The following is a 27,965-nucleotide window of genomic DNA, read 5'->3' as shown; positions in this document are numbered from 1 at the left end:
AGCAGATACATTGTGCTTTAATAAATCCCAAGTCTCAGCACCATGGGTTAAATTCTTACAGAGTATTTCCCAGAGGATTCCCATTCCCCCAACATGCTATAAAATCTCCAGGGTAGATGAAGATGTTTACTGGAACCTGGCTCTGGACAGCTCTGGCTGAATTTAAGCCCTGCTCAGCACCAACTAGAGAAAAGACATTCACCTGAATTTTCTTTGCTGACCTTCACCCTAAAAGCCCTCAGGTCTCAGTGAATGACCTTGCTGAGGGGTGAAGCTGGTCATGATGCCTATAGGGTCCAGTTAGTCACGCTCCCAAAATGGCCCCAGGAATCACTAAAAGGTGATGCAAAATGCTCCTTTGTACAAACATCCCTTCTAGGAAAGGAATATGCTGCCTCCAAAGGAGACAATACATCTTGGATGATGTACTTTCATCATATGCATGGTCATGTGTTACCATCAGGCTAACCCAATCTTACCTCGCTTTTTGCTTTCTCTCTAAAACAATGTTGTACCAAGATATCAAATTCTACTCTTAAGGTTGGCAGTAACTATTCTTATCCAGTGTATAGAGCAGGGGTAGGCAACCTATGGCACATATACCGAAGGCAGCACGCGAGCTGATTTTCAGTGGCACTCGCACTGCTCGGGTCCTGGCCACTGGAGGTCCAGGGGGGCTCTGCATTTTAATTTAATTTTAAATGAAGCTTCTTTAACATTTTAAAAAACGTATTTACTTTACATACAACAATACTTTAGTTATATATTATAGACTTATAAAAAGAGACCTTCTAAAAAGGTTAAAATGCATTACTGGCACGCGAAACCTTAAATTAGAGTGAATAAATGAAGACTCAGCACAGCACTTCTGAAAGGTTGCCGATCCCTGGTACAGAGTCCAAGATGAAATGAGCATGTGGTCTTTGGTATGTCTAGGCTGCGTTGTACATTTGCACCTGGTACATTACGTAGTCTTTGTTTTATAGAGGACTATGTAGATATAGCTTCTGAAGTTGGCCTGCAAAACAGTAAGGAAAAATCCTATGTTCTGTCAGGTCTGCTCCCTAATAGGATTTCAGCTTCCAGGAATTGCAGTTCTGCCAACTTTCAGACCACTGAAGTTTTGCTGCACCAGAAAAGGCAAGTTAGTTTCTTCAACTGCCTCCATTTCATAAACTCTATCCTTGAGCCAAACATTACAAAATGTTATGCAGCACGCTCTGGTGTAGATGGAGACAGAAAGCTTTCTATAGAGGGTGAAATGTAAATGCTGGGCCAGCTTCGCAAAGGGCATAGGTGTTGCAGTGCCTGACAGGTGCCTAAAAAATACTGGAACATTAGGAATCCAGAAAATCTGAATTAGATGCCTACACTCCCTATATGGTGAATGGGGAGAAAGAGGTGCGTAAGAGTAGAATACACAAAAGCTAACATGCTAGGCAGGGAGATGCCTAAGCAGCCAGTGGGAGATGCTGAGAAGAGGGGTATGTCGTAAGCCCTGCCCCTCTCTTGGAGTTCAGTAACTCAGCTTGGGTTGTGGGGAAGCCTCTACATAGCAACTACGTACCCAAACACGCTATCCAACCGTTATCTTGTCTGGAAATGGTCTTCCCCATTTCAGAGGGATGCAAACATTAGTAACGGGCAATATCACTGCAATGAATCTGGGAGGAGGTGGTTCACTGTTACGAACAAACATAAATATAATATAATATAAAAGCAGTCATTGGTATTCCACACAGATGGAAATGGAAATATGCAAAGTACATAATGTTTTCAGAAAAGACATCACATTATTTAATGCTTAGGGTAAATGTATGTGTCTGAGTCTCTAAAATATTACAGAACCTAATAAGTTGTACTAAAAAGTCTTGTAGCTATAACGGTGCATCAGTAATGCTATAGCTAAGGTTGCTTTTTATTACAAACCCATATTTTTGGAGTGGTGGACAGTACGCAAGGGTGTAACTTGTTTTAGGATGAGACTTGATGTATACTTACTGTGGCAGCAAGCTTCAGCATAATGAGTTTGTTGCAACTATCTAGATAAATCTCTGACAAAAGTCTGTTCCTTTTATTTTTAGTAGATTGGTTGCAGGTGTAAAAAAAAAAAAAAAAAAAAAGTAAAAGCTACTGGACTTATGCATAGCTTATAAAAGGGTTTTGACCTTAGCAGATTGATGAGTACTATGCTTTGCATATTACCAGTTACTTCTAGAAATACAAGAGAACCCAATGTTCTAATCATTAGTAATTAGCACCTGTTTTTATTTGATCGTAAGGAACATCACTAGTGCATGAATCTTTTGTGGTCCTACCAAAACCAAAAGTAACTAGGAACTAGACTCAAAGAGGGGGGAGGAGGAGGAAGAGAGATGTCAGTGGTCAGTGATTGGCACCTTCACAACTCCTGCAGGCAACAGTCATTAATAAGAATGGCTGAAGGTTTTTAATAAGATTTGCTTTATACAGCCATCTTGCACTTTCCATGTGAAATAGAAACCAGAATCTGTTCTTTCTAACTTGAAGGAACCTCTTTTGAATTGAGAGGGTTGTATTTCTGCTTCCAGGTGAAAAAGAAATGATGGTAAATACTTGATTAAGAAAATATATTTTAATTATAGAAAATGCTGATTAGCTTCCCATTATGAATAGCCTTATTAGGCAATGAGGCAGTGATATTGAGTTTATGAAATAGGGAGTTCCATCGCTGTAAGCCCGTAGTTCAGACAAAACCTACTTATTCTTTCCCATGTACAGGGAGGGGAGACATCCAGCCCCAGTTGGACAGTGCATTACAGGATGTCAATGATAAGTACCTGCTGCTTGAAGAAACCGAGAAGCAGGCTGTTAGAAAGGCCCTCATTGAAGAACGCAGTCGCTTCTGTACTTTTATCTCGATGCTACGACCTGTGATAGTAAGTCTTTTGTTTCAAGTTCTTAAAATTCAGAACCCTGACAGGTAAATGTAACTTTGAGATAGTGTAATTAGTAATAAAAGTTTTTTGAATGAACTCTTAGATGTTACTAATTCATATTCTGCCTCCCTCTCTTTAAAATGAGATATTAAAAAAAACCTTCCTCCCTCACTCCTCATGGAATGCTTGGACTCGTGCATTCCATGACCCCCCATATACAGAAATGATTATCTGATACATTCCAGTTTGCTTCAACACAATTTTCTGATAGCATCGACCGCCTACACAAGGCCCTTTTCAGTCCATTTTAGGGGCTTAAGTATATTTTTGTAAGTTCAATTTGCCTGAAGCCCAGGGATGGAATTTTGTGTCATTGTATAAGACTTGTATATTTGTATATGCAATATGTTCTTGATGCTTTCTTATGAAAGGCATCAGTCCCTAAGTAGAACCACCATTAAAAGTTAGGTAGGAGGGTGCCTAAGCAATAAGAAGTGAATAGCAGACACTGAAGTTCTGGATGAAATTGCCATGGTAGCTGAAGCAATTGCTGTGGTAATTTGCCATGTTCTTAAAACTCTGTTGGGTCAAAACCAGCCCTTTGCATAATTATGTGCTAGTCTGAATCTCAGATTTATGTAATGACTTTATCTAAATGAAGTGCACACAAAACCAGCAAAAACTGTAAGTTCAACCACTGTGTCTGAGTTTCAAAGATAAGATCCCTGAGGGCAAACATTGAGTGCACTTAGGAGTTCTGATTCCCATTCCAAATGCAGAGAGGGACTGAACTTCTGTTTGCACAGGTCTTTCTAAAAGTTTGCTTAGATTTCTGCATCTCCTGGGTGAGACAGATGGCTTACTGAGCATGAGTTTTGAGGCACAGATTTGCTGCAGTGTGGTTCTAGTTCTTAAGCACTATAGATTGAACTTTCCAGCCCTTTTCCATGGGAAATAATAATCTCATGGACAAAGACATGAGCACGTAACTGATTGTTTGACATAGTTGTATCCAGGAGGAGGAGTGATAAATGTTACACATCATGGTCTATATATGGCAATTTTTAAAATCCAAGAGGATGGTGAGACTTACTGTTACATTTTTAATATCTTCAGGAAGAAGAAATATCAATGCTAGGAGAAATAACGCATCTACAAACCATATCAGATGACCTGAAAAACCTCACTATGGATCCTCACAAATTGCCGTCTTCAAGTGAACAGGTTAGTTCTTATTCCCTAGAGAAGGCAGTGTTACACGGACGGAGGAGGGCTGCTTATTAGAAATGTTTACTACAAGTTGTAAAAAATAACTTGAGTATATTTTTGTAGGTGCCTAGGTGCAGCAAGATAACTTTTTCACTTTTAATATATACAGTGTTTCCAACTTGATAAATCAAGTAAATCGACTGTCTCCTGAAATCTTGGGCAGACCAACACAAAATGTTGTTTTGAATGTAGCTAAGAAACAACCAACTGTGCTCCAGAAAGGACTGAGTAGAAAATGCTGTTTACAAATCAGTTTCACCATTTGGTGCTGGAAAATAACATAGTGCAGCTGCAGAGTTAAGGGACTCTTTCAAAGGGAAATGGCTTTTTTTCTGTCGTGGGGCCCCACTGTAAGTTTGCTGCTGGCTACAATTAGAATTAGGCTGCTCAGGGAGAAGTTTCCACCCTCTACCACCTTTGTTTGGCAATTACAAACTAAAAACTGGTATAAATGTTCTTTTGAACCTTTAAAAGTATCTGTTAAATGCATGTATAGAACTGTAAAAACAAATGCAGGAACAAATCTTAAGGTAGTTATGGTAGCATTTTAGGCTGGACATTTCAAAAGAGACTAAGGGAGTTAGGTGCCCAGCTCCCATGGAAATTAAATGGATTTGGGTACTTGACTCCCGTCAGGTACCTTTGAACATCTTAGACAACAGCAGCACTGCTCTGGATAGATAATTCCTGGCATTCTGTCATTTGAGTTCATGACTTTCCTTTAAGGTATACTATCAACGAACCTAGTTTTAGAATTTAGGCCCTTATCTCACAAACACTTGCGTAGTCTTATTGAGTCCAGTTCTTATTCACTCTGACACCTTTACACTGATCCAGCAGTGTAAGTAAGAATTGGATCCATTTAATTTAATGAGTCTGTTCTCCTATATCCTGTTTGCAGGACCATGGCCTGAGGGTTGATTTTTTTTTTAATTACTACATGTAAATAAGTGAAATCTTTTAAAAAATATTTTTGTATAAATCTAAACTTTTTCCCTTTCATGTTAGTAACTCAAATACTGGGACATTGCTTTAGTGGGCCAGAACCCAAAAATGAAGCTGACTAGTCTGTACTCATCATCCATCCAGAGCTAAATATGAAAAAAATAGAAAGCATGGATTTGGTGATCAGAAAGTGTAAACCAATAGAAGAATAGTGAAAATTCCTCTAACAATGAACAACTTTTTGCTAGTTTGGGGTATTTTCTTGAGAGGGAAAATGGCTTTTTTAACGTCATTTTATAGGATCAATTCTGTTTCCACCAGGTGATTCTAGATTTGAAAGGTTCTGATTACAGCTGGTCATATCAAACTCCTCCATCCTCTCCCAGTACCACCATGTCCAGAAAATCTAGCGTTTGCAGGTAAGCAGATTGGTGAAATGTCATTTTAATCTATTGTTGGGAAAATACTGCCCATGCTCTATTGCAAATGTGTGTCTGTATTTTGTTTTAATAATGAGATATCAATCCCTACTAGTCACTGTCCACTTAAGTATGTGACAGAACATGAAAAATGAGGGTCACTATTAAATAACAGAATGCAAGGAGACTGACAGCTGAAGATACGCTTAGTGAATTGCAGATGAAAGAAGAAACTCTACTAACCAATCTAAGCTCTGAATTGTTCACTCATAGTTGCCCGTTTTGATCATGCTTACTTCATATTATGATGATTTAGATAAAGAAATGATCATGCAGTAGCTGTAATTCACTACTAGGTTAATTTGTATGAAAGGGAAGAATATACTTGTCAATTACTTTTTCAGTCTGTTAAATGGAGATTATTTGCTGTGAAATACAAGACTGTTTAATGCTGTCCTAAAGTGTATTTTGGAATCCTGTCCTTACTTTCTCTGTAAAACTGTTTTCTTTCAGTAAAACAGTTTATCAGCATGTTGCCCCTGTGCCTTGGTGTCTAAATAATTAACTATCCTCCCCTCCTTTTTTTTTTTAAAAAGGATGAATATCTATTGTGTATCCTTCTCTAATACCTTTGTAGCCTTTAATACTCTTACCTTTTTGGTTTACCTTATGAATCAAGTGGATCGTAAGCTCCTTTGTGCGAGCTGAATTTAGCCTATAGCATGGCAGATCTAGCAAAATTGCGCTGCTTCATGTATGTATCTAGCTGTCTCTGCATGCATATATATTGTATATATGTATATATATATATATGTATATATAAAATTATATATAATATTTACAGCAGTGAGCACAGGGTTAAAGATGCAATATCCTGAAACTGTAAAAGAAAATGGCTGAAAATACATTGTCTATTCCTAGCCAGCTTTTTATTTTCTCAAGTGATACGATCGTGTAGCAGCAGGCTTTTGCGTGTCTGGTTCAGGCAACACGGCGCTCCCCCTCTTTGTCCCAAGCACACACTTTAACATGCAATTTTTAAATAGAAAGATGATGATATACACATCGAATCAGCATACAGCTGGGTGGGTACCTTTTCTGTTTCCTTTATACCATTAGGGGAGATCTTACCAGTCTGAGCAGTTATTCCCTGAACTTACATGGGGGAGTGCTACTAGTGCCATTAGTACATTATCATAAGAGGCAAAAGGAAACTCTTGAAAAACATCCCTGTGTGGCTGGTAAATAATCGATGCAACATAGATTTATTGGAATTTTTTGAAAACAGTCTCTTTTGGGTTATTCAGAAGTCAGTAATATTTATGCCTTTTTCACAATTATTAGCTGGGATCTTTAATTCTCTTTCCTCTCTGTACTCACTAACATTTGATAAATACCCTCAGTATAGCTTTAACTTACGTGCTTTCGGTTTGCAGTTTATCAGCAGAAATTTTTTTATATACAGTGAAATCTGCTGTAGAAGATCTCGAGAACTCAAGATAAGTTTGCATTTTTCAAAGCCATTTCCAGAAACTCCACCTGTTTGTCTGCCCACCAGGGGCGGCTCTAGGTATTTTGTTACTCCAAGCACGGCAGGCAGGCTGCCTTCGGCAGCTTGCCTGCGGGAGGTCCCCGGTCCCGCGAATTCGGCAGCAGCCTGCGGGAGGTCCACCGAAGCCGCGGGACCAGTGGACCCTCTGCAGGCATGCCGCCGAAGGCAACCTGCCTGCCTCCCTCGCGACGACCGGCAGAGCGCCCCCCGTGGCTTGCCGCCCCAGGCACGCGCTTGGCGTGCAGGTGCCTGAAGCCGCTCCTGCGGCCCACTTTACCCTCTTTGTGCAGTCAGAGGCAGGCTATTGGATGTGCGTTTAAACTTTGCAGATGTGTTACTCGACACTACCTTAACAATGTGGCCCATTACATTGAATTTAACATATCTGAGCTGGTAATATTAAACTAGACTCCCTCTGCTGACCATCAGATAGGAACAGTAATGGACTGTTCATGCTTAGTGACTATGGTGACTGGTGCTCTGTAAAAGCCCAGAGAGAGTGTTCTACTATCTCCCCAAACTGGGGAAATAAATTCCTTAGGGCCAGATTGTGCTACCCGTACTAAGCAGTGTGAGTAGGTGTGTCAGACTCCGGCCCCTAATGAGCGCAGAACACACAGTAATGCAGAATGCCATTTTCCCTCTCTAATCACTAAGGATATTTGCAGCTTCTTATGATTTTTGCCAATTGTTATTCCACATTTCTTTCCTGGTTTATGCTGCCTGTTGCTAGATCTGTAGAGTGTTAATTGTACTGTATTGGTCTCTTCCCATTCCTCCCTCTTGTCTTTCCCTCTCCCCTTTCCTTTCTCTTTTCCTTTTGTCTCTCACAGCAGTCTGAACAGTGTTAACAGTAGTGATTCCCGGTCAAGTGGCTCTCACTCTCACTCACCTAGCTCACACTATCGCTATCGCAGCTCCAATCTGCCTCAGCAGGCGCCTATGAGACTGTCCAGTGTGTCGTCCCACGATTCTGGATTCATGTCCCAGGATGCTTTCCAGTCCAAATCGCCATCACCTATGCCACCCGAAGCACCTAACCAGGTATGTGCAAGTGAAAAAACACAAATCTGAGTGAGTAATGTACGGTAATGCACACGCAATCTGTGGAGTCAAAAGGAAGAAGTACACGGTTATTGGGTATCATGGAATCAAGATGAACACTTTCAAATGAGGGAATTAATTTCTACTTCAACTCCACTCACCCAGCTCACTTGTTCATATCCTGTCTAGGTCAGCAGTGACTGCAAGTTAACATATAATGAGTGTTGCATTAAGACATCTCAGTTCAGTTTCCCAGTGATCAGACATCCATGTCCCAGTAGCCTTATAATTCATATTAACCCTGGTGCCCTTGCTGGTAGTGTAGGCAAAGAAGCCAAGGACTTAATACACATAAAACTACATTCCCCTTTGACCTATGAGAAATGGCCCACTTCCAGGGCAGTGCTAAGTAGCATTGGCAGGCAGCATGGGAAACTTAGTTGCTCTAACTTTTGTGGTGGTAACCACCTCCATGGATAACCTCATTCGCTAGGGCTGCCAATCCAGCACTCTGCAGAAGTACGAAAATAATATAAAATTTATAAAAATATATATATATATATATATATATATATGCTACTTATAAGACATGCATATTAACCTAAAGATGCTGGGTGAAATCCCAGTCCACTTAGGCCAATGGGAGTTTTGCTGTTGACATCAGTGGGGTCAGAAGTTCACCTCTTGCTTTTTTCCTGGTCTGTTTAAATCAGACAGTATATTCTATAGATGTCTATGTCAAACTGAGTTGCTGTTCTGTTTATGATCAAATCAAGCATCCTAAAAAACCTTGGTGAAATATGCAAATAGGGTTTCTGTGGCTGACTGCCATCTCCTTTTCAGCAGCTGAATTTTGCATAGTTTCTTCAAATCACCCTTTAAGTGCAGGTTTTTTTTCTGTGCTCTCATTAAGGCTTTTTGCCATTTTACATACTCAGTCCCACCCCAAAGCTCAGTATCACGACACTGGGGGTATGTCTGTACTTCAAGCTGGGGGTGTAGCTCTGGTGTGAGCGTGTCTCCTCGAGCTGGGAATTATATCCCCAACTCAAGTGTAGACATACCCACTGAGTAGGTCTTTGTCATCTTTTGTTAAGATTTGTGTTTGTTGCTTAGTAGCCCACAGGTCACTGGAAGAAGAGATGCCCTTCGTGCCTCTTTAATGAAAGTTTTTAGTTTAATAAATACAAACTTACCATATATACTCATTCATAAGCCGATTATTTTTGGTAAAAAAGTGATGCATCAAAGAGCGGGGGTCAGCTTATAAACCGGTCTACACCAAAATTTGATGATTTTAAACTCTATGGGATCATTGAATTGAATGTCTAATGCACTGTCATTTTGTTTACCTGGAGCGTCTGAAGACATGGAGCCCCTCAGTTCCCTGTGGCCGCAGGTCACCTTTCTCAGTCAACTCCCATTGGCTGGGAACTGCGAACCGCAGCCACAAGGAACAGAAGGGCTCCATCCCTTCAGTCGCTCCAGGCAAACAAAACGTCCCGACCCACCAGTGGCTTACCCTAACGGCCAGGAGCCAAAGTTTGCCAACCCCTGACATATAGAGTCGACTTATGAAAGGGTCATACAGTTTTTGCTATTTTTATCTAACCATCTTGGGGGGGTTGGCTTATAAACGAACAGGCTAATGAACGAGTATATACGGTAATCTTTTTCATCTGGTAAAAGCTAGGTGAGTTTGTATGCACTAAAACTATGACTTCCAGCTAAAGCAGGAAATGGAGAGTTTGAAACCGATCAGTGGAGACACATCTGTCATCAATACATCTGGTGTATCAGGTCCTTTATTTCTTGCTGAGTATTTGATAAGTAGCACTAGAAATAAAACTGTAGGATATGTAGTAGAATGCTCTCAGGTTAATATAGGTCCAGAATATAGCCTCATAAATGGAACATCAGCACAAATATTTCCATGTTTTTATTTTAATGAAAACATTTGCTTTTCAAATAAGTATATCCTCTGCAGTGTTGAAGCTCAGACATTGCAGCATTTTTCATATGGATGAGATCCTGAAAGTGAAATTGATTAGGAACTGCATATAGACAAGTAAATTGATTGCTCTATTTTGATGATCTAAGGCTAAGCCAAGTGAAATGCAAAAAGTAAATGCAACATGAATAATCAGAAATGAAAACTGGATTAGTAAAAAGGTAAGAAAGTTAACTATAAAATATATGGATTTAACCTGTTGGTATCCCCTTACCTTTCCATAACATCCAGCACGTTTGGGTAAAAGTGTGCTAAGTTGCAGTATGGTACTGGCGAGTATTTTTGCAGGCAAAGATTTTTTCTTTTAAGGTCATTTGAGTATGGGAAGCATCAGCACCATCTCATACAAGTTCTCTTTGCATCTTCTTAAATAAGGGGACAGATCCTCACTGTGTAAATCGATGTAGCTTCATTGAAGCCAGTGGAGTTATGCCGATTTAAACCAGGTGAGGATCTGGCCCAAGTATTTTTTTAGTTCATTTCTGAAGCTACATATGAAATCACAAAGCAACCTTAATACCACTGTAGCTCCTGAATAATGGTAGTAAATGGGAATTCAGCTTTTTTACATTAGAATCATAGAATATTAGGGTTGGAAGGGACCTCAGGAGGTCATCTAGTCCAACCCCTTGCTCAAAGCAGGACCAATCCCCAGATTTTTGCCCCAGTTCCCCAAATGGTCCCCTCAAGGATTGAACTCACAACCCTGGGTTTAGCACGCCAGTGCTCAAACCACTGAGCTATCCCTGCCTTGCCCTTGAACAAAAGAGTTGACTTGCCAACTGTCGTATCTTGGTACGATACATAGGTATGTCCTCAACATGTCCCAAGTTCTGTCTGCCTTTACCTCGAGGGAAAGGTAACAGATCATTGCCTGGCAGCTTCATTTTTTGCTTAAGTGGCTTGCTTTGTATGTGCAGCACTAATTAAAATGTGCATGTTATGCTGACAAATTTGTGACAGTAAATTTATTAAAAGGCTGTTTAACATACAGGATATTTCGTGTTGTGTGTCTCCAACTAATGGCCAGACTTTCATTCTTGTATTGTGCTTCCATGTTCATATGAGAAGAAAGCACAGGTGTACTGTTTGCTAAATGTTGCTTTTGAAACCCAGATGTCATTTCCAACAGTAACATTTTGGGAAGCAGAAAAGGGAGTTTTAGAATGACAAAAGCTGTACATGCAGCATTGATTGACCTGCTCTGGTGGTTTCTGTTAGCTCCATGTATTAACACCATGTTGTGTAAGGCAGCAAAACATCTTTTTTTGTTTTGGTGATGGGTGAAAAGAGTATAGAAAGGGACTGTGCATAAATTCCATGGTCATGTATCTTCCACGAGGGCTGTAGGAGAAGGGTAGAAGTGTAAACCAAAGTTTTAGAAAAGTATATAACTAGTAGTTTAACAATAAATCAGGGGTTTTTTTAACTAAGTTGGCTGAAAATGAGGGATACCTAGGGTTTTAAACAAGGATACAGACTTTACTAAACAGATAGACAGAGCTACCTAATCTATCAGCGAACATGCAGCAAAGTGAAGACTGCTTTTCAGTATATTGAAGTAATAGTTGAATATTACTGACCAATTGAAGAACGCAGATCAGGTCTGTCTTTTGCAGTTGATAGTTATTTAAAAGGCCAATCTTAGATCAAGTTGGGTTGGAATTGCCTAAGTCTTGTTTTGAGGGACTCTGTAAAACTAAGGAGGGGAATATGCTGGTAGAGACAGCACATACCATCTCTTTGGTGCACACTTTACATGACAGAGGTCCTGTTGAAGCTAACCATAGCCTAATACAATAGAGAGGCCCAAGTTTGGGAGTATCTAGGATCAACTGATGTGGTAATTATTAGGGCAGTCAGTTAATCACAGTTAACTCATGCGATTAACTCAAAAAAAATTAATCATGATTAGTCACACTTATAACAATAGAATACCAATTGAAATTTATTAAATATTTTTGGATGTTTTTCTACATTTTCAACATTGATTTCAGTTACAACACAGAATAAAAAGTGCACAGTGCTCACTTTATATTATTATTTTTTATTACAAATATATGCCCTGTAAAAACGATAAACAAAAGAAATAGTATTTTTCTATTCACCTCATACAGGTATGGAAGTGCAATCTCTTTATCATAGAAGTGTAACTTATAAATGCAGATTTTTTCTGGTTACATAACTGCCCTCAAAAACAAAACTTTAGAGCCTACAAGTCCACTCAGTGCTGCTTCTTGTTCAGCCAATCACTAAGACAAACAAGTTTGTTTACGTTGACAGGTGATACTGCTGCCTCTTTCTAATTTACAGTGTCACTTGAAAGTGAGAACAGACATTTGCATGGCACTTTTGTAGCCAGTGTTGCAAGGTATTTATGTGCCAGATATGCTAAACATTTGTATGCCCCTTCATGCTTCGGCCACCATTCCAGAGGACATGCTTCTAGGCTGATGATGCTCATTAAAAAAATAATGCACCAATTAAATTTGTGACTGTACTCCTTTGAGGGAGAATTGTATGTCTCCTGCTCTGTTTTACCTGCATTCTGCATATATTTGATGATATAGCAGTCTCAGATGATGACCCAGCACATGTTCGTTTTAAGAACACTTTTACAGCAGATTTGACAAAACGCAAAGAAGGTACCGGTGTGAGATTTTTAAAAATAGCTACAGCACTAGAGGTTTAAGAATCTGAAGTGCCTTCCAAAATCTGAGAGGGATGAGGTGTGGAGCATGCTTTTAGAAGTCTTAAAAGAGCAACACTCTGATTCAGAAACTACAGAACCCAAACCACCAAAAAAGGAAAATCAACCTTCTATTGGGGTTATCTGACTCAAATGATGAAAATGAAAATGCATCAGTCTGCACTGCTTTGGATCATTATCAGGCAGAACCCATCATCAGCCTGGACACATGTCCTCTGGAATGATGATTGCAATATGAAGGGACATATGAATCTTTAGCGCATCTGGCAAGTAAATATCTTGCAACACCAACTGCAACAGTGCCATGCAAATCCTTGTTCTCACTATCAGGTGACACTGTAAACAAGACGCAGGCAGCATTATTTCCTGTAAATGTAAACAAACTTGTTTGTCTGATTGGCTGACCAAGAAGTAGGACTGCGTGGACTTGTAGGCGCTAAAGTTTTACATTGTTTTATTTTTGAATGAAGGTTTTTTTGTACATAATTTTACATTTGTAAGTTCAACTTTCATGGTAAAGAGATTGCACTACAGTGCTTGTATGAGGTGAATTGAAAAATACAATTTTTTTGTTTTTTATGGTGCAAATATTTGTAATCAAAAATAAATATAGACTGAACACTGTACACTTTGTATTCTGTGTTGTAATTGAAATCAATATATTTGAAAATGTAGAAAACACCCAAAAATATTTAAAATAAATGGTATTCTATTGTTGTTAACAGTGCGATTAATCATGATTAATTTGTTTAATCGCTTGACAGGTCTAGTAATTATATTTGAGTTATCAGGATAATAAAATGATGCCTTTGACTTTGAATGAACATGTAAATGCCTTGTTTATTATAATGTAAGAAATGTACTGCAGGAAAATGGACAGTAATTACACAGTTGGAGAGACTGCACATGGAATTAATTCTGTTTTAAATCTAATCATGACAAAAGGACAGCAAAAGCCATTGTAAAGGCACAAGACACAATCAAAAAGGCTTTTAAAACAACCTGATGAGGATGAAAACTAGGTAATGGTATTAGAAAAGTAAATAGACAGACTAAGTTGAAAGCACAATTAGAGCAAAATAAATTCCGATCTCAAATTGCAAAAGACAGTTTGACTAACAATAAAGGATTCTTAAAATATCTTTCCAGAGACAATAAAGAAAAATGGGTAATCTCTAAAAAGGGAAACTAGATCAGAAATATGTGGCAGGTTTGTTTTAACTCCTTCTGCATGTACCAGTCAGGAAACTGATGGGAGTCCGCTGATGAGGAGATCCTGTTGCATCAGATAGTAGGGAAGAAGTTAGTTCAGTTCACAGTGGAAATATTTTTGAAAAAAATCCTTTTTTTCTACGTAAATTATGAAATGCAGGTAACTTCTACAAATCTTTAAAAAAAATGTAAAACTCTGACTGAAATTAGTTACAGTTTCACTAACTGACAGTCGATGTGTGTGTGTTTTTAATACTAAGTTAAAATATATGGATTAGGAAACTTTACTGCATCTGTTAGAGAAACTAGTAGGAACATCTGGGTGTAAAGTGCCTGGAGGTCTGTTATGCTTAATGAATTGTTGGAATTCATCAATTGTTGTTTATATGGCAGACTGCACAATTGATTATGACTAGTAGCACCCCAAGTGTGTTAAGTGCTTTCCAAATACAGCGGAAGATGCAGCCTCTGCCTCAAAGATTATACAGGCTAAAATGCAGGATATACTTTGATACCTAGATATTCAAAAAGCATTCAATAAAGTACTACACTAATTGGCTAGCAGAAAGTTTTGGTATGTGGATAAACTAACTTTCCTTGGATAAGCAACTGGTTTGGAAGACATAAACTGACTGGACCAAGCATCATTTTGGTCATGCCAGGAGCTCTTCCTTTCTTAATGGGTCATAAAATATCAGTTTGTCACTTCAGAATTGACACATTCACCCCACGGATCAAGTGGAAGATTTAGTAGGGGTCCCACAGGAACTATAAATCTCTGTGAACCACCATCAAGTATTAGCTTCTCCTGGGTTTCTTCAAATTTAAAAAAATCCAGTTAGGTTATTAACAGACCATCAGAAGTCACTGCATAGACTTTCTGCTGCCAGTGGAAAAATCCAAGTGAGTGATTTCCAGTCACTCTGAGTGTGACCCAACTGAGTTATTGAAGTCAGTGGAAAGACTCCCATTGGTTTCAGTAGGTTCAGGATAAGGCCCGCCAGTAGGATTTTGTCTTCCTTGGTATGGTGTCCTAGGAAAAGTTTTTATTTGTTTTTAAGCAGCAACACAGTACATGAATTAAAAATATAGCAAAATAAGGCTGCAGGCAGATTGAAATGGATATGGATCTTGTATAGGTCAAAAGGTGGAAAGTTCCATCTAATCTAAAAACATGGTACAATGGCTCAAAATACAAAATATTGTATATTTTCGATGGAATGCCCATAGGCATTGAAAGGTTATTGAAGAACAATCTCTAACACCAAGAGTCAACATCTAACAGACAAGATAGTAGGCTACATAGAATACAATATAACCCTGAGAAATGGCATTTGTTGCTGTGCAAAGCACTGTTTAGATTGCTATGTTAGTGTTGTGTTAGCTTTAATCTCTTTCATAGAAGAGGTGATTTTTAGATCTGTAGTGCGTGCACTCTCTGAAGGGTAACCACAGTCATTCCAGGCTTTAAAAAAAACAAAACTTACTGTGATGAAATAGTTAAAGGGGTGAATTGAGCTTTAAGGTCACCCAATAGGTATGTTCATAATTGTGAAGGGATTTTATAGTCAAACTGGTCTCACAGGGAAGGGTTCCAAAGAGGGAAAGGCGGACTGTACGCTGTTCCCTAATGTCCAAACTCAATCAAGCTTTGCACACGCACATTTGCATCTGCAAAAACCAGAATTTGTGTGCACAAGGGGTGTTTGCTGTTTTGCAGCCACATGCTGAGTCTAGACAGCTTCCACTAGGAAACTGAGCTCATGATATAATCTGCCTTTGATATTAAATAGTTAAATTCATATAGGACCCAGACATTTGATGAGCTGAATTCCCTCAACTTCCATTGATTATACAGGAGGGCCCTCAGCATCTGAGGGCATCTGGCCCTTGAGGTGCAGTGGCACAGAAAGCAGTGGGGGTGAGAGAACCAAGAGGTCTGTGAGTCTGTGAAGCTAGTCCTTGCATTAAGAAATTAGTTTATTTTGTTTCTTCTGTACCTTTACTGATCACTAGTGGTGGATTTGAACAGTATTTAATGATTGATTTAATCCCTAACCCTCTGCTTTTCTCATCCTTCCCCTTCTCCTGCGTGTGTCTGTCTGTATGTGCGTGCTTTTTGTTTTCCTTTGTTGGTGGCTTGTTTTTTCCTTTCCTTACGTTGTGATGCTGTTCACGCTGCAGAATTCGTCCAGCTCTGCCTCTTCAGAAGCTTCTGAAACCTGCCAGTCAGTGAGCGAGTGCAGTTCCCCCACCTCAGTCAGCTCAGGCTCCACCATGGGGGCTTGGGCCTCCACAGATAAGGTGAAAAATTTCATCTCAGACATACAAATCTTCTGGCTCATTAGCCAAGCCCAGACATTAAATAACAGCATGCATGGGACATGGAGCTAAGACCCTTCCCTGTGAAGATGAGAAAAGGAACTGTTACACACTCTCTTAACAAATGAATACATGAATAAACTACAGTGAAACTTGTCTAAACTGCCAGTCGGGGGACCTACAAATTGGTGGTTTAAGAGGTGGTTTTCTAACAAAGGTGCAGCCAAACTGTACACTCTGTGTTTGGGGGCACTGTGGGAAGTTGTCTACAGAGAGTAGTTGCCTAATATGAGTGGCCTCTTGTTCAGGTTTCACTGTCCATGTTTTTTCTCCAAATTATGCATTATGCATTAAGCTCTGAGAAACCCAGGTATGCAAAAAGCACACCACTGTAGAATAAATTTTGGATAAACCCTAAATCTTGGGGAGCCAGTGATATCAGTATCCATTCTCATCCAGCCATTTTTTCTTCCTTCCCTGGTCATTATGCTGATACATGTCATTTTCGGAGGCTGCACACTTTCCTTTCTCCATTTTATTGCATATGATAAAGCTGACATGAACGTTTTCAGCTTTGGAAATGTTTAGTTTCCATGTCCAGAGCTGCATCATCAATAAATTGTTGAGTCTCTTTTTTTAAAATACGATCTCCAGGAGAGACCAGGCAAAGCTGCTCAGCCCAAAGAAAATGATTTCTGGATTGTCCTCTGAAATTTGTTAATTCAAATAACAATTTTCAAGCAGGTACACTTCAGGATCAAATATTAGATCTGTTTTTTAATTAGTTGTTAATTTGTAGCAGTTCTCAGTTTTTTTGCTTTAAAATTAAGATACTTTCTGCCCAGAGCACATCAGTCACCGTATATTTCCATACTCATCTTGTTTATATTAATTTATTTTTTGTTTGTTTTGTTTTGTTTCCAGTTGTCTAATGGGTTTTATCACTGTAGTTTGTCAAGTGACCCATACCTAGCTTCAGCTGGTGCAGGTCCTTTCCCTCATTTCCCGCCTGTCTCCCGCACATGGACTCGGGCTTCCTCAACCCTCCTTCCAGACCGCGGTCATTATTACACCATTGGGCCAGGCATGTTATCATCATCTAAGATCCCTAGCTGGAAGGTTTGTGTTTCTTTTTTTGCAGCAGTGCTCTCCTCTCCATGCCTTTCGATACTCACTGCAGTCCTTGCCTTTCAGATCCCGCTTAATTACCAGTTGATTTGCTCTGTTTAGTACCAATCTAAAGTGGACTTTACATGCCGAATATTTACCACAATCCAATTATAAATGTACAAAGAACTAAATCAGTATTTCCGCATGACCATGAACAGTCTAACGTTTGTAAAATACTTACCTTTAAAAATAGACAGGGTTGGCCTTAGAAAAAGGGGGGGGGTTGTTCCTTTGTGGGCATTCTGGGTTCTGTTCAGCAGGTGGTAGGACTCCCACAAGTTGCTTAGCACCCCACCAAACTTATGCTCAAAGAGGCAAATGTAGGGTTGGCATCTAGTTCACTTAGTGGATGTTTTTTAAATTGATTAACAATGTGCATGTGTTGCTTTAGCTATTGTAATGAACTACTAGAGAATACCCCTGTCTTTTAGTGGATGGAATCAGAACTGTTCATTGTGTCATAAGCCCAGTACTGCCCAGAGCTTTCAGAGATTCTCATTTAGCTCAATGGGAGGAATAGACCTGTGTTTTTGGACAAGGAGAATCTGAGTTCTGTCCCCTTGAAGCTCCAAGGAGCCATGGTGTGCATCATGCAGACAGCTGTGAAGTTCTTGGGTGGCTATGGATTTGTTACAAGATTTCAGCTTTTTTAAATGGGACTTTTTATAAATTAAATCGAGACTTTGGGATACTTATTGCAGCTGTAGAATGCTACATACAGGCTTCCAGTTCTACCCCACCCTCTGAAACTTAATCTGTAGAGCTACCTTCCTCTGAAAGCCCTATATGGAGGATGGTAATGACCACCTCTGGGCTTGGGTATCTTCTGTGAGTCCTCTGTTGACTTGAAGAGGGTAGAGAAGAGGCTGATTAGCAGCCAGGCTGCTACAAGAAATAGGCCATGTAGTCTTAAAGTTCTGGCAGTTTGCTTATGAAAAAGGATAGAGAAAGGACTTCATGTACAGATTAGAGAAGAACTCTTTACAATTAATTGAGCATTAACATTTGGTAAGTAGCACCTCTGGATCTGATCAACAGTGAATTTGTAGTCCCACCAAATTTCTCTGCTGAACACTTTTCCTAGTGCATGCTCCATAGTTTCTATGTATCCACAGAATTTTCACTGCTTAATAGAGCCATAAGTGCATATATTCCAATAGCCTGAAAGGTTGCCTCCTTAGTGGATTCAGCATCACCAGTATGCAAAGTGAAGTTAGCCCTCCTCAATATAGCTCTTAACTAAAACCTAGACTTCCGCTAATAAGTAGCTTTAGAAGAAAATACTCAGAATAAATGTACGCTTTTAATGGGGTATTTAGATCTGTTTCAGACCAGATTTTGAGAACACTGCAGCCATAATGTGATGTGTGCAGTTTCTGCTATTGCACATGCAGGTGAATTTTTAGATGGCTAACTGACCATTTGCACATGCATTGCAATTGCTCACTTGTGGTAATGACATAAATTTTGCCTCTGTACTTCTGAAAATTTAGGCTTTAAATGCAACTGAGTTTTACCTGGAGAGAATTGAGGTATTTTAGGTACCTTGTTTAAAGGAAGATTAGAAGAGATTGGTTTGTATCATGAACTTTTTTATAAATATGAGAATTAAGAATTTTATTTCACTTTTTTCAATATTGCGCCCACGTTTGATACCTAATCTGCTGCTATGTTGGTATTGTTCTGTAATAGGAATGGTTGTATTTCCACATAGACCGTATGTTTGCTAATGGAAACGTTTCCTTAGGATTGGGCTAAACCAGGTCCGTATGATCAGCCTATGGTGAACACCTTGCAACGCCGCAAAGAGAAACGTGAACCAGACACTAATGGAGGAGCCCCAAGTGGACCATCTGTGCCCACTGAGGAGGCCCAGAGACCTCGGAGTATGACTGTGTCAGCTACCACAAGGGTGATGCTCTAATTTTTACTAAGGAGCTCGGTGCAGAGGGGATGTATTTGTTAGCTCTTGCAAACATTTTAGTTCAAGTGCTTTCTGTGGGCACAACTCTTTTTATAAAGACAGAATGGTTAAGGCATGGGCATAATCTTTGGAATTCATAAATATGCCTCAACGGAGGATATACTGTTCAGTGTGGCACTCGTGGAACTATGATGTAAGAAGAAACACCTATTTCTCTCTCTCTCTCTCTTTTTTTTTTTTAAATGGTGAATATTTAGAAATAATCCTACTGGGTTGTGGGTGACTCAGGTTGAGGTGGGAAAGGATACAACAGTGACAGGACCAAACTTGGTGCAGTCTCGGAAGTATTGTCCCAATGGAATCAGACATAAATGTAATGAGCTGCTTTCCTGTGTGTAACTAGCAGGGAGAGGAGATAGAAGCATGTGAGGAGCTAGCTCTAGCTCTGACAAGAGGTCTGCAGCTGGACACCCAGAGAAGCAGCAGAGATTCCTTGCAGTGCTCCAGTGGCTACAGCACTCAGACTACCACACCGTGCTGTTCGGAGGACACTATCCCGTCACAAGGTATAAAGATCTAAGCTGCTGCACTTCTTGACCATTCCAGACGAAGACCATCACAGCCCCTAACTTCTCACTACTAATGGATTTGAAGTCAGGAAATGTTGCTCTCTTCTGGTTAGTGATAGGAGAAGAGCAAAGCAAACGTTACCATGCTGATGGCTTGTTCAGGCTTAAGTGTGAGCAGTATATTAACAGATTTCATCTTGTAAGCTTCTGAGCCTGTTCTCCCTTAAACAGCAAATAAGGGCAAAATTCACTCTGGTGGAGTGGTGCCTGCACTAACTAAAGACTTATCGGAGGTTAGAGGAACTGTGTAGGGGAGAATTTCATCTTAAGCATCGTACCATTTTTATAGTAAAGCTGATTGATCTTTTACGGGTTTTATTTAATAATGTTCTGCATGATTTGTCTCACTGACTATGTAGCCTTTTGGGTGGGCCTGTATTGTCCAATGGCAAATCCATGAACTTTGCTCAGTAGCTGTCTAGTTCCCGTTTCTTCGTTCTGTGAGCTTTTTTTGAACATAGGTGGGAATTGTAGTAACTTTTTAACTGAAAAATAGATTTGCTGAAAGTTTATTTGGGAATACCTGACAAATTGCATTCAGGATTTATTTTTAATTCAGCTTCAGAAGAGGCAACCCAGCTAAGCGGGTGTGAGCTGGATTCTATTTTTAGTGCACCTCTAAAATTGTTTACTAATTTTGAATCTGTTACACCTGTGTAAGTCCATTAAAGGTAATACGGGTTGGGTAGTTATAACTGGAGATCTAATTTGGCATAACCTCTGACTTCTAGTGTGTGAGAAGGAGGCTTAACACTCAGAGCTCAGGCTGAGTTTGAAGGGCTGGCCATTAGCAAATATTTTTACTCATAAGTTGAGCATATCTGATGCAGAAATCATTGAGACACAGCAAATGTGCACCTCTACAATGCAATTTTTAGAACTGCCTTTTAGACCAGGGCTGCGCTTCCATCATCGATGAATTCAAAATATTGGGACATGGCTAACAGGACAGAGTAGTCAGTGGTTTTAAAAGTTGGGTTCTTTACTGTTGACACCCAAATTTCTTAGACACCTGAGTAAGTGATCTGAGCACCCATAATTCTCATTAACTTCAATGAGAGAGGTAAATGCTTATCACCTCTAAAATCAGGCTACTTAGGTGCTTAACTTTAGACACCTAGCTTTGAAAATTGTGGCTGTGGTCTCTTAGGCTTGTTCATCTTTTGGGTGCATGCACATGCTGTTAAAGTGTGTCTTTTGCAAATATTAATAGATACTGACTTCAAACTTAGTACTGTTATATACTTATTTTAGACTCACTAACCTGATACAGCTGTTTGCTCCAGCTTGTTTCTAACAGTATCCTTTGGTGTCAGTTTCAGATTATGATTATTTCTCTGTGAGTGCTGATCAGGAGACAGAACAACAAGAATTTGACAAATCCTCAACCATTCCAAGAAACAGTGACATCAGCCAGTCCTACCGCAGAATGTTTCAGGCCAAGCGTCCTGCTTCTACTGCAGGCCTGCCAACGACGCTTGGACCTGTAATAGTTACACCCGGTGTAGCAACCATCAGACGGACCCCTTCCACCAAACCTTCAGTCAGACGAGGTACCATAGGGGGGGGCCCTATTCCAATCAAAACTCCAGTAATTCCTGTCAAAACCCCAACTGTACCAGATGTACTAGGGGGACTGCCGGGCATCCTAGGTGGAGCAGAAGAATGTGCTGAGCAGAGTCCTGAGTCTGAATCAGCAGGCGACGGTGGGCAAGGAGTCACCAGTATGCCCTCTTCCTTGTGGAGCGGGCAAGCATCTGTCAACCCTCCACCACCAAGCCAGAAGCTGAATACCCCAGACGAGCAGAGACAAGCAGTCCCTGAAAGTGAGGGAGAAGAAAGCGAAAGGGATAGCTCAAGCAGCCTTGCACCCCCAAAATGTGACCCAGGAGACCTGAGCCCTGGAGATGCCCCACAAGGCGAAGACATGCTGAACGCCATTCGCCGTGGTGTCAAACTGAAGAAAACTACCACAAATGATCGCTCGGCACCTCGTATTTTGTAGACAGGAGAGTGCTGCCAGAGTTCTAGTCACTGAGAATGAACTGTGATGGAACTTTATTTGTCTCTATCCATTCCAATCTATAATCAAAAGCTTTTGTAGGAAACTCAGTAATAGACCGTTTTGAAGGTACTATAAAGGGGAAAAAAAGATAAAAGCGCATAGTAACAGGCATTTTCACTAGTGTTTTAATTTGTAAATATCAATGATTTTTTTCTGCACATTTTTGATCTAAGACCCCCTTTTAATTTTTTCTGAAGGTGCCAAATCCCATTTAACTTTTGTATAACTCTTTGTAAAGTTTTAAATACGCAAGAGGAAAAAAAAGTTAAGTAGTTAACTTTGGCAAGGCGATTTACTGCATTTGGCTTTTTTGCAGGTTTTTGTAGAGCACCTTGTAATAGTGAGGTTTAAAAGAAATGATACTTTTGTGTATAAATGAACCAGTAAGGAATAGATACTCATTTAAGTATAATGATTTTGTTTGTTTGTTTGTTTGAAAAGCAGGAATAACAATTGATAATAAAAGCAATATAATGCAAGAAAGAAACCTGCAATTGGTAGAGTATTGGGGGATAATTGGGGGAGGGAAATGCCATCAAAATAGCAGAGGCTGTTGCACAAGTGTAGTCTAGTAGGATTAAGTGCTAGTAGCTTCACAGTAAGTGCACCCGAATAAGCCATATTGGATTGCGTTGTTTGTTTCTGTAGCGTGTTTAAAGACTTTAGTTTCCCCCCCTCCACATTTCTTCTAGACTGCACAGTAAGAACGTTCAGTCATATGCATGCCACCGGAACTGTGTAGGCTTCAGTGTCCTCCATTACTTTCTATTCCACTCATCCTTTCATCGAATACAAACAAGTTCAAGAGACTTAAGGAAATTACAAATGTGAAAACGTTTTAAAAATGATAGCAGGGAGTTCTTAGATATATCAAAATGCCTTTTAGTGACTGAGCCCAGCAGGCTGGGCACCCTGAAAAGCCCAAATATTTTGAGAAAACACTTAATGATTTGACCGCAGTCACCAGCTTAAGATCTAATAAATTGCAAATATATTTCATTTCCAGTTCAGGGGCTTGTTTTTCTTACCATCTTTTAAATGACAGTTGATTGGCTTTTACTAAATCCTGAAAAATGGGTGAAAGATTTGTATTTAATGTCACTTCTCCGAGACTGACCACTCTGTTCCCTTTTTTGTATTCTAGGTAATGTATTTTTGGAATGTTATTGATAGAATTATAGATGAGATGGATTTTTTCTTAAAGTAAAATTAAGTTATGACTGCAGTACCCATCTCCTGAAGCCAACAGAAATGTGCAGAACTTGGACTGCCGCAAGTGTTCTGTTCAAACAGTCCAAAAGGGCACAACTGCCTATCTTCATCAACCCTAAAAGTGAGATAGGTACCAGGCTTGTACATTTGTGACTGTTAAAATACACCAAAAAAATGTAAGGGACGAGTTTCCACCAAACGCTGCCGATTTCTGTTGGCTTTTGTCTTGCCTACATAACCTCTTATGCTTTAATACATAACTGCATTGGACGTGAGACTTCTTGTAACTGAATAGTCACTCTGTTCTATATAATATTTACACTGCTGTGGTTGCTTAACATTTTTATATTACGGCTTTAAAGCAAAAAGGCATGATTCTTAGAATATATGAAACCTTCCTTTCTTTGAAAAACAAGCTCCTTATTACCGAATATAATAAACAGTAGTGCCTGTGGTGGAGCCCACCAATCTTGATAAAGTAGCTGATGAATTGTGCAAATGATGCTTTGAGATGGTTTTTGCTTAAACAAAAAACTGTTAGGTAATAATCTCAGTAGTTAAAAGTGTTATTTAAACCTTTGAAATAAATGGATGTAACTGTACCGAAGTACAGCTTTTCAATTGTTTAGTTCTTAAACGTAAGTATAATCTCGGTAAATGTAATATAAAATGTTGCCAAATTCAATGTAGAAAGAATGTGACAAAACACTTTGGATAGTTCTATTGTTTGTGTTTTTGCATATTGTAAAAGCAGTGTCACAGCTAAAAAATAAAAAGTTTCTAATGGTAAATTATTGTGGTTTAGTTGCTAGTTTGTACTGAGAGTTGACCTCTCCTTGTGCAGTTTTTTGTTCTAAACTGGTATAAATAATTGCTGTAACTGTGGGTCTCCCTTCTACATTGTAATGATTGCTTCCGCCTACATTATAAATAAAGAACTGATGGAAAATGCGTGTTTTTCCATTCTTAAAAAAGACTCAGTCCTTTCAGAGCTTTGGATATAGATGTTTTCCTTTGTCTAATTCCTTTAAAAAATATATATAAAACACAGAACATGCAAATCATCCCTGAACTCCAAGCATCTGAATCATGCATGTAGGTAAACAGAAGCTTCAATAAGGAATCTTGGAAATTATATTTTTGTTCAGTTGTTTTTTCCTGGGGTGTTTGGAGAGGTGGCCTGAAGTTAGAGGAGAAAGATACATTGTAGAGCACCCTAAAGATAAAATGTCCTTAATGCCAAACAATTATATTTCCCTGCCCAGCCTGCACTATTACTTGTAGAGTTCTTTATTTCCTGGCCAATACTGTGCTTTCAGTATATCTGTTTTCCTTGTGGACTGGTTCTTCTTTTGCCTTAGGACGAAGATTTCTGCTGTTGATGCTGCTTGTGTTCTAATAAATATATTAGTCAGTATCAAGCATAACTAAGTATAAGCATATCTCTGACTGGTGTCTACTCTCAGTTCTGCTGCCTGTCCTAAAGACAAAGGTAGGATGGGAAGGAATTGTTTTAAAAGTACCATGCAGTGTCCTAATTTACTTGCTGCTGAAACAGATAAATGAAAACTTAATAAAAATTCATGTCCTAAAGACATGAAAGGGAAACTCAAGGTGGTTGAGCTAAATATATTTTGTGCCTTTAAAAGCAGTATATAGAATCATAGACTATTAGGGTTGGAAGGGACCTCAGGAGGTCATCTAGTCCAACCCCCTGCTCCAAGCAGGACCAATCCCCAGATTTTTACCCCAGTTCCCTTAATGGCCCCCTCAGGGATTGAACTCACAACCCTGGGTTTAGTAGGCCAATGCTCAAACCCCTGAGCTATCCCTCCCCCCCATATGTGCATACCCGTTGCACTGCCTACTGCCATCATTTATTTCATACGTGCACAGTGCTGCTAGGCAAACCTATATAACCTCGAGGCACTTTCCTAATGGTTCTCCAGTGTGTCTGTCAGCTTTGACCCTGTGTGCAAACATTTGAAAGACGTATTCTCCTAGAGAACATCAGACATAGGGCCATCAGATCTGATGGCCACTGAAGTCAATGGAAAGATTCTCACTGGTTTCTTTAATGCTAGTTGTAAACATGGAGACTTCAGACAAGTGGAACAAAGAGTATTTTGATTTATTTGTCCCCAAAAGGTCACAATAAGGCAACAACTTGGTTCTGTTTAGTTTACACTGGAGGTAGGAGTTGAGTTGACAAACAGCACAAGAATCATGGGAGGTTTAAAAAAAAGTGGCTTGAGGCCATTTTAAAGAAAAAAAATCCCACAATTCTCTGTAATTAGTTGCTAAAACAAAGGAGCTGTTGGAACTTGTTTATGGAAAACGTCTCAAACTATTTATGGAAAACATCTCAAACTATCGTGATTTTTGGGTGGCTTTTTTAGATTACAAGTTTAATTGATAAAGGCAGTAGTGCTGATGTAATATATTTAAGACTTCTGTAAGACATTTGAGTTGGTACCACACGACACTGATTTAAGAAGTTGAAATAATACAAAATCAACATGGTACAAATGGCTTAAAAACAGATCTTAAAATGTAACTATCAGTGGGAAATCATGGAGCAGGTATGTTTCTCTTGGGGTTGTGCAGGGACTGGTTCCTGGACCTATGATATTCAACATTTTTATCAATGGCCTGGAAAAGTCATCACTGATGAAGTATGTGGATGACACCTAGCTTAGGGTGGTGGTAAATAAGATGATGAAGTGATCTGGAATGTTTGATAAGCTAGGCACAAGCAAACATGTTTTTAATACCAGCTAATGTAGATGTATAAGTCTAGGATCAAAGAATATAGGCCATTCTTATAGGATGGGGGGACTCTTGAAAGGACTTTGTGCTTCTGGTGGCTAATCAGGTAAACGTTAGTTCCCAGTGCAAACCTGGTGGCCAAAAGGGCTAATGCAATCCTTGGATGTGTAAACCGGCATCTCAAGTAGCTTAAATAGGGAGATTACCTCTGTAGTTAGCACTAGTAGAACTGCTATTGCAGTACTGTACCCAGTTGTGCATCCACAATTCAAAAGGGATGTTGATAAACTGGAATTCAGAGAAAGCCATGAGAATGATCAAAGGATTGGAAAACATACAATATGGTGATAGCTTCCAGGAGTGCAATCTGTGCAGTTTACCAGATTAAGGAGTGACTTTATTATTATGTAAATACTAACATAGGGAACAGAAATTTGATAATAGAAGGCTCTTCAGTTTATCAGAAAAAGGTGTAACATGATCCAATGGGTAGAAATTGAAGCTAAACAGATTCAGACTAGTAACCAAGGACGTTTTTTAATAAATCACTGAAAATTTACCAAGGGTCATGGTAGAGTCTCCATCACTGGCCATTTTTAAATAAGGATTGGATATTTTTTCTAAAAGATCTGTTCTAATTTGAATAGGAATAAATTTGTGTGAGTCCTATGGCCTATGTTATGCAGGAGTTGGATTAGATAATCACAATGGTCCTTTCTGACCCTGGAATGTATGATTTTGGACTGGCTAACTTCCAAAATTTTGCTGCAATTATTAGAGCTGCTGTGCTACAACAAACCTAGCTCTGGCAGAGTGGTTTACAAATGCGAGTAAAGGAAGCTTAGCTGGGACTCCTGTTATGAATAAGTCATCTCTACAACAGCCCTGTCAGTGAGAGCCACCTCCTCCCTCAGCCCAAGACATAGCAGAGAACTGCACCAGAGGCTAAAGGGGAAAGAGGAACATCCTGTATCCGTGCAGAACAGTTCTGTGCTAAAGATCAGGGGTCATATGTAAGAGTTGTGCTCACATTGGAGAGGAGTGCTGGAATGTGGCACAGACCACCTGCTGGAGGGAGAAGGCCCTGTTCTGTCGAAGATCAGTAATCTTCAGGAGGGTGTGCCACAGAAAAGCTAAAATGTACATGAATTTCAAAGGCAGATAAGTCAATCTTAGTTAAGCAGTGCCACTGTATTCAAGTCTAAGGGAGGCATCGTGGCCCAGTGGATAAAGCCTGGTGCTGTAGTCAGGAGACCCAGGTTCAGGAGAAAGGCATAACCCAGTTGACAGCTGGAAGTTAGTCACATACATTCATATTATAAATGCCACTTTTTATCAATGAGGGTGATTAACCATTGGCACAAACTATTAAAGCAAGTGGTGGATCCTCCATCTCTTGAAATCTTCAAGCCTTTCTGGAAAATATGCTTTAGTCAAACAAGTATAGGACTCAGTAGTGGGATAACTGGAGGATAGTCTATGGCCTGTGATAGAGGAGATTGGACAAGATGGTCCTGTCTAGCCTTAAAAAATCTGTGAATGTCAGACTCTGGAGATTAGAGAGAGAAAGTGGGGTAATATCTTGAGGCACACAATTATATTGCATGCAAAGACTGGAGATTACAAGTCAGTTCATTGGTAAATTACTACATGAAGAGTTAAATTACTTGGACTATTTCCCCACGAGTTTGTTGCTCTTACACAAGCTTCATTTTTGTGAGCTTTAATAGAACTATGATACGGTGACTAGCCTCCACCGTAAAAAGAGAATAAAGTAGCAATCAGCTTTATTCT

The 27,965-nt window shown here is 39.5% G+C and overlaps 2 protein-coding genes across 13 annotated transcripts in view; both read left to right on the top strand.

Annotated features, from left to right (window-relative positions):
- The window catches only part of MTSS1 (MTSS I-BAR domain containing 1), a 176,995-nt gene extending 152,650 nt beyond the window's left edge, over positions 1 to 24,345 (top strand). For 2 of the 12 annotated variants that reach the window (XM_050940835.1, XM_050940825.1), the window contains 9 exons: positions 2,761 to 2,918; positions 4,035 to 4,142; positions 5,454 to 5,551; positions 7,937 to 8,147; positions 16,265 to 16,384; positions 17,327 to 17,521; positions 19,320 to 19,484; positions 19,900 to 20,062; positions 21,442 to 24,345. In XM_050940835.1, coding sequence (XP_050796792.1) covers positions 2,761 to 2,918; positions 4,035 to 4,142; positions 5,454 to 5,551; positions 7,937 to 8,147; positions 16,265 to 16,384; positions 17,327 to 17,521; positions 19,320 to 19,484; positions 19,900 to 20,062; positions 21,442 to 22,130 — 1,907 coding nt within the window. In that variant the 3' untranslated portion in view covers positions 22,131 to 24,345. The remainder of the gene's footprint in view (positions 1 to 2,760; positions 2,919 to 4,034; positions 4,143 to 5,453; positions 5,552 to 7,936; positions 8,148 to 16,264; positions 16,385 to 17,326; positions 17,522 to 19,319; positions 19,485 to 19,899; positions 20,063 to 21,441) is intronic. The other 10 variants (XM_050940828.1, XM_050940827.1, XM_050940826.1 and 7 more) reach the window with 10 other exon arrangements.
- TATDN1 (TatD DNase domain containing 1) overlaps positions 9,196 to 27,965 on the top strand; it is a 57,990-nt gene continuing 39,220 nt past the window's right edge. The window contains exon 1 of the mRNA XM_050941229.1: positions 9,196 to 9,199. The gene's annotated coding sequence lies outside the window, so the exon portion shown is untranslated. The remainder of the gene's footprint in view (positions 9,200 to 27,965) is intronic.

This window comes from Gopherus flavomarginatus, chromosome 2 (assembly GCF_025201925.1).
Source record: "Gopherus flavomarginatus isolate rGopFla2 chromosome 2, rGopFla2.mat.asm, whole genome shotgun sequence".
Taxonomy (NCBI): Eukaryota; Metazoa; Chordata; order Testudines; family Testudinidae; genus Gopherus; species Gopherus flavomarginatus.
Note: the sequence above shows the minus strand (reverse complement) of the source record. Positions and strands in the feature narration are given on the sequence as shown.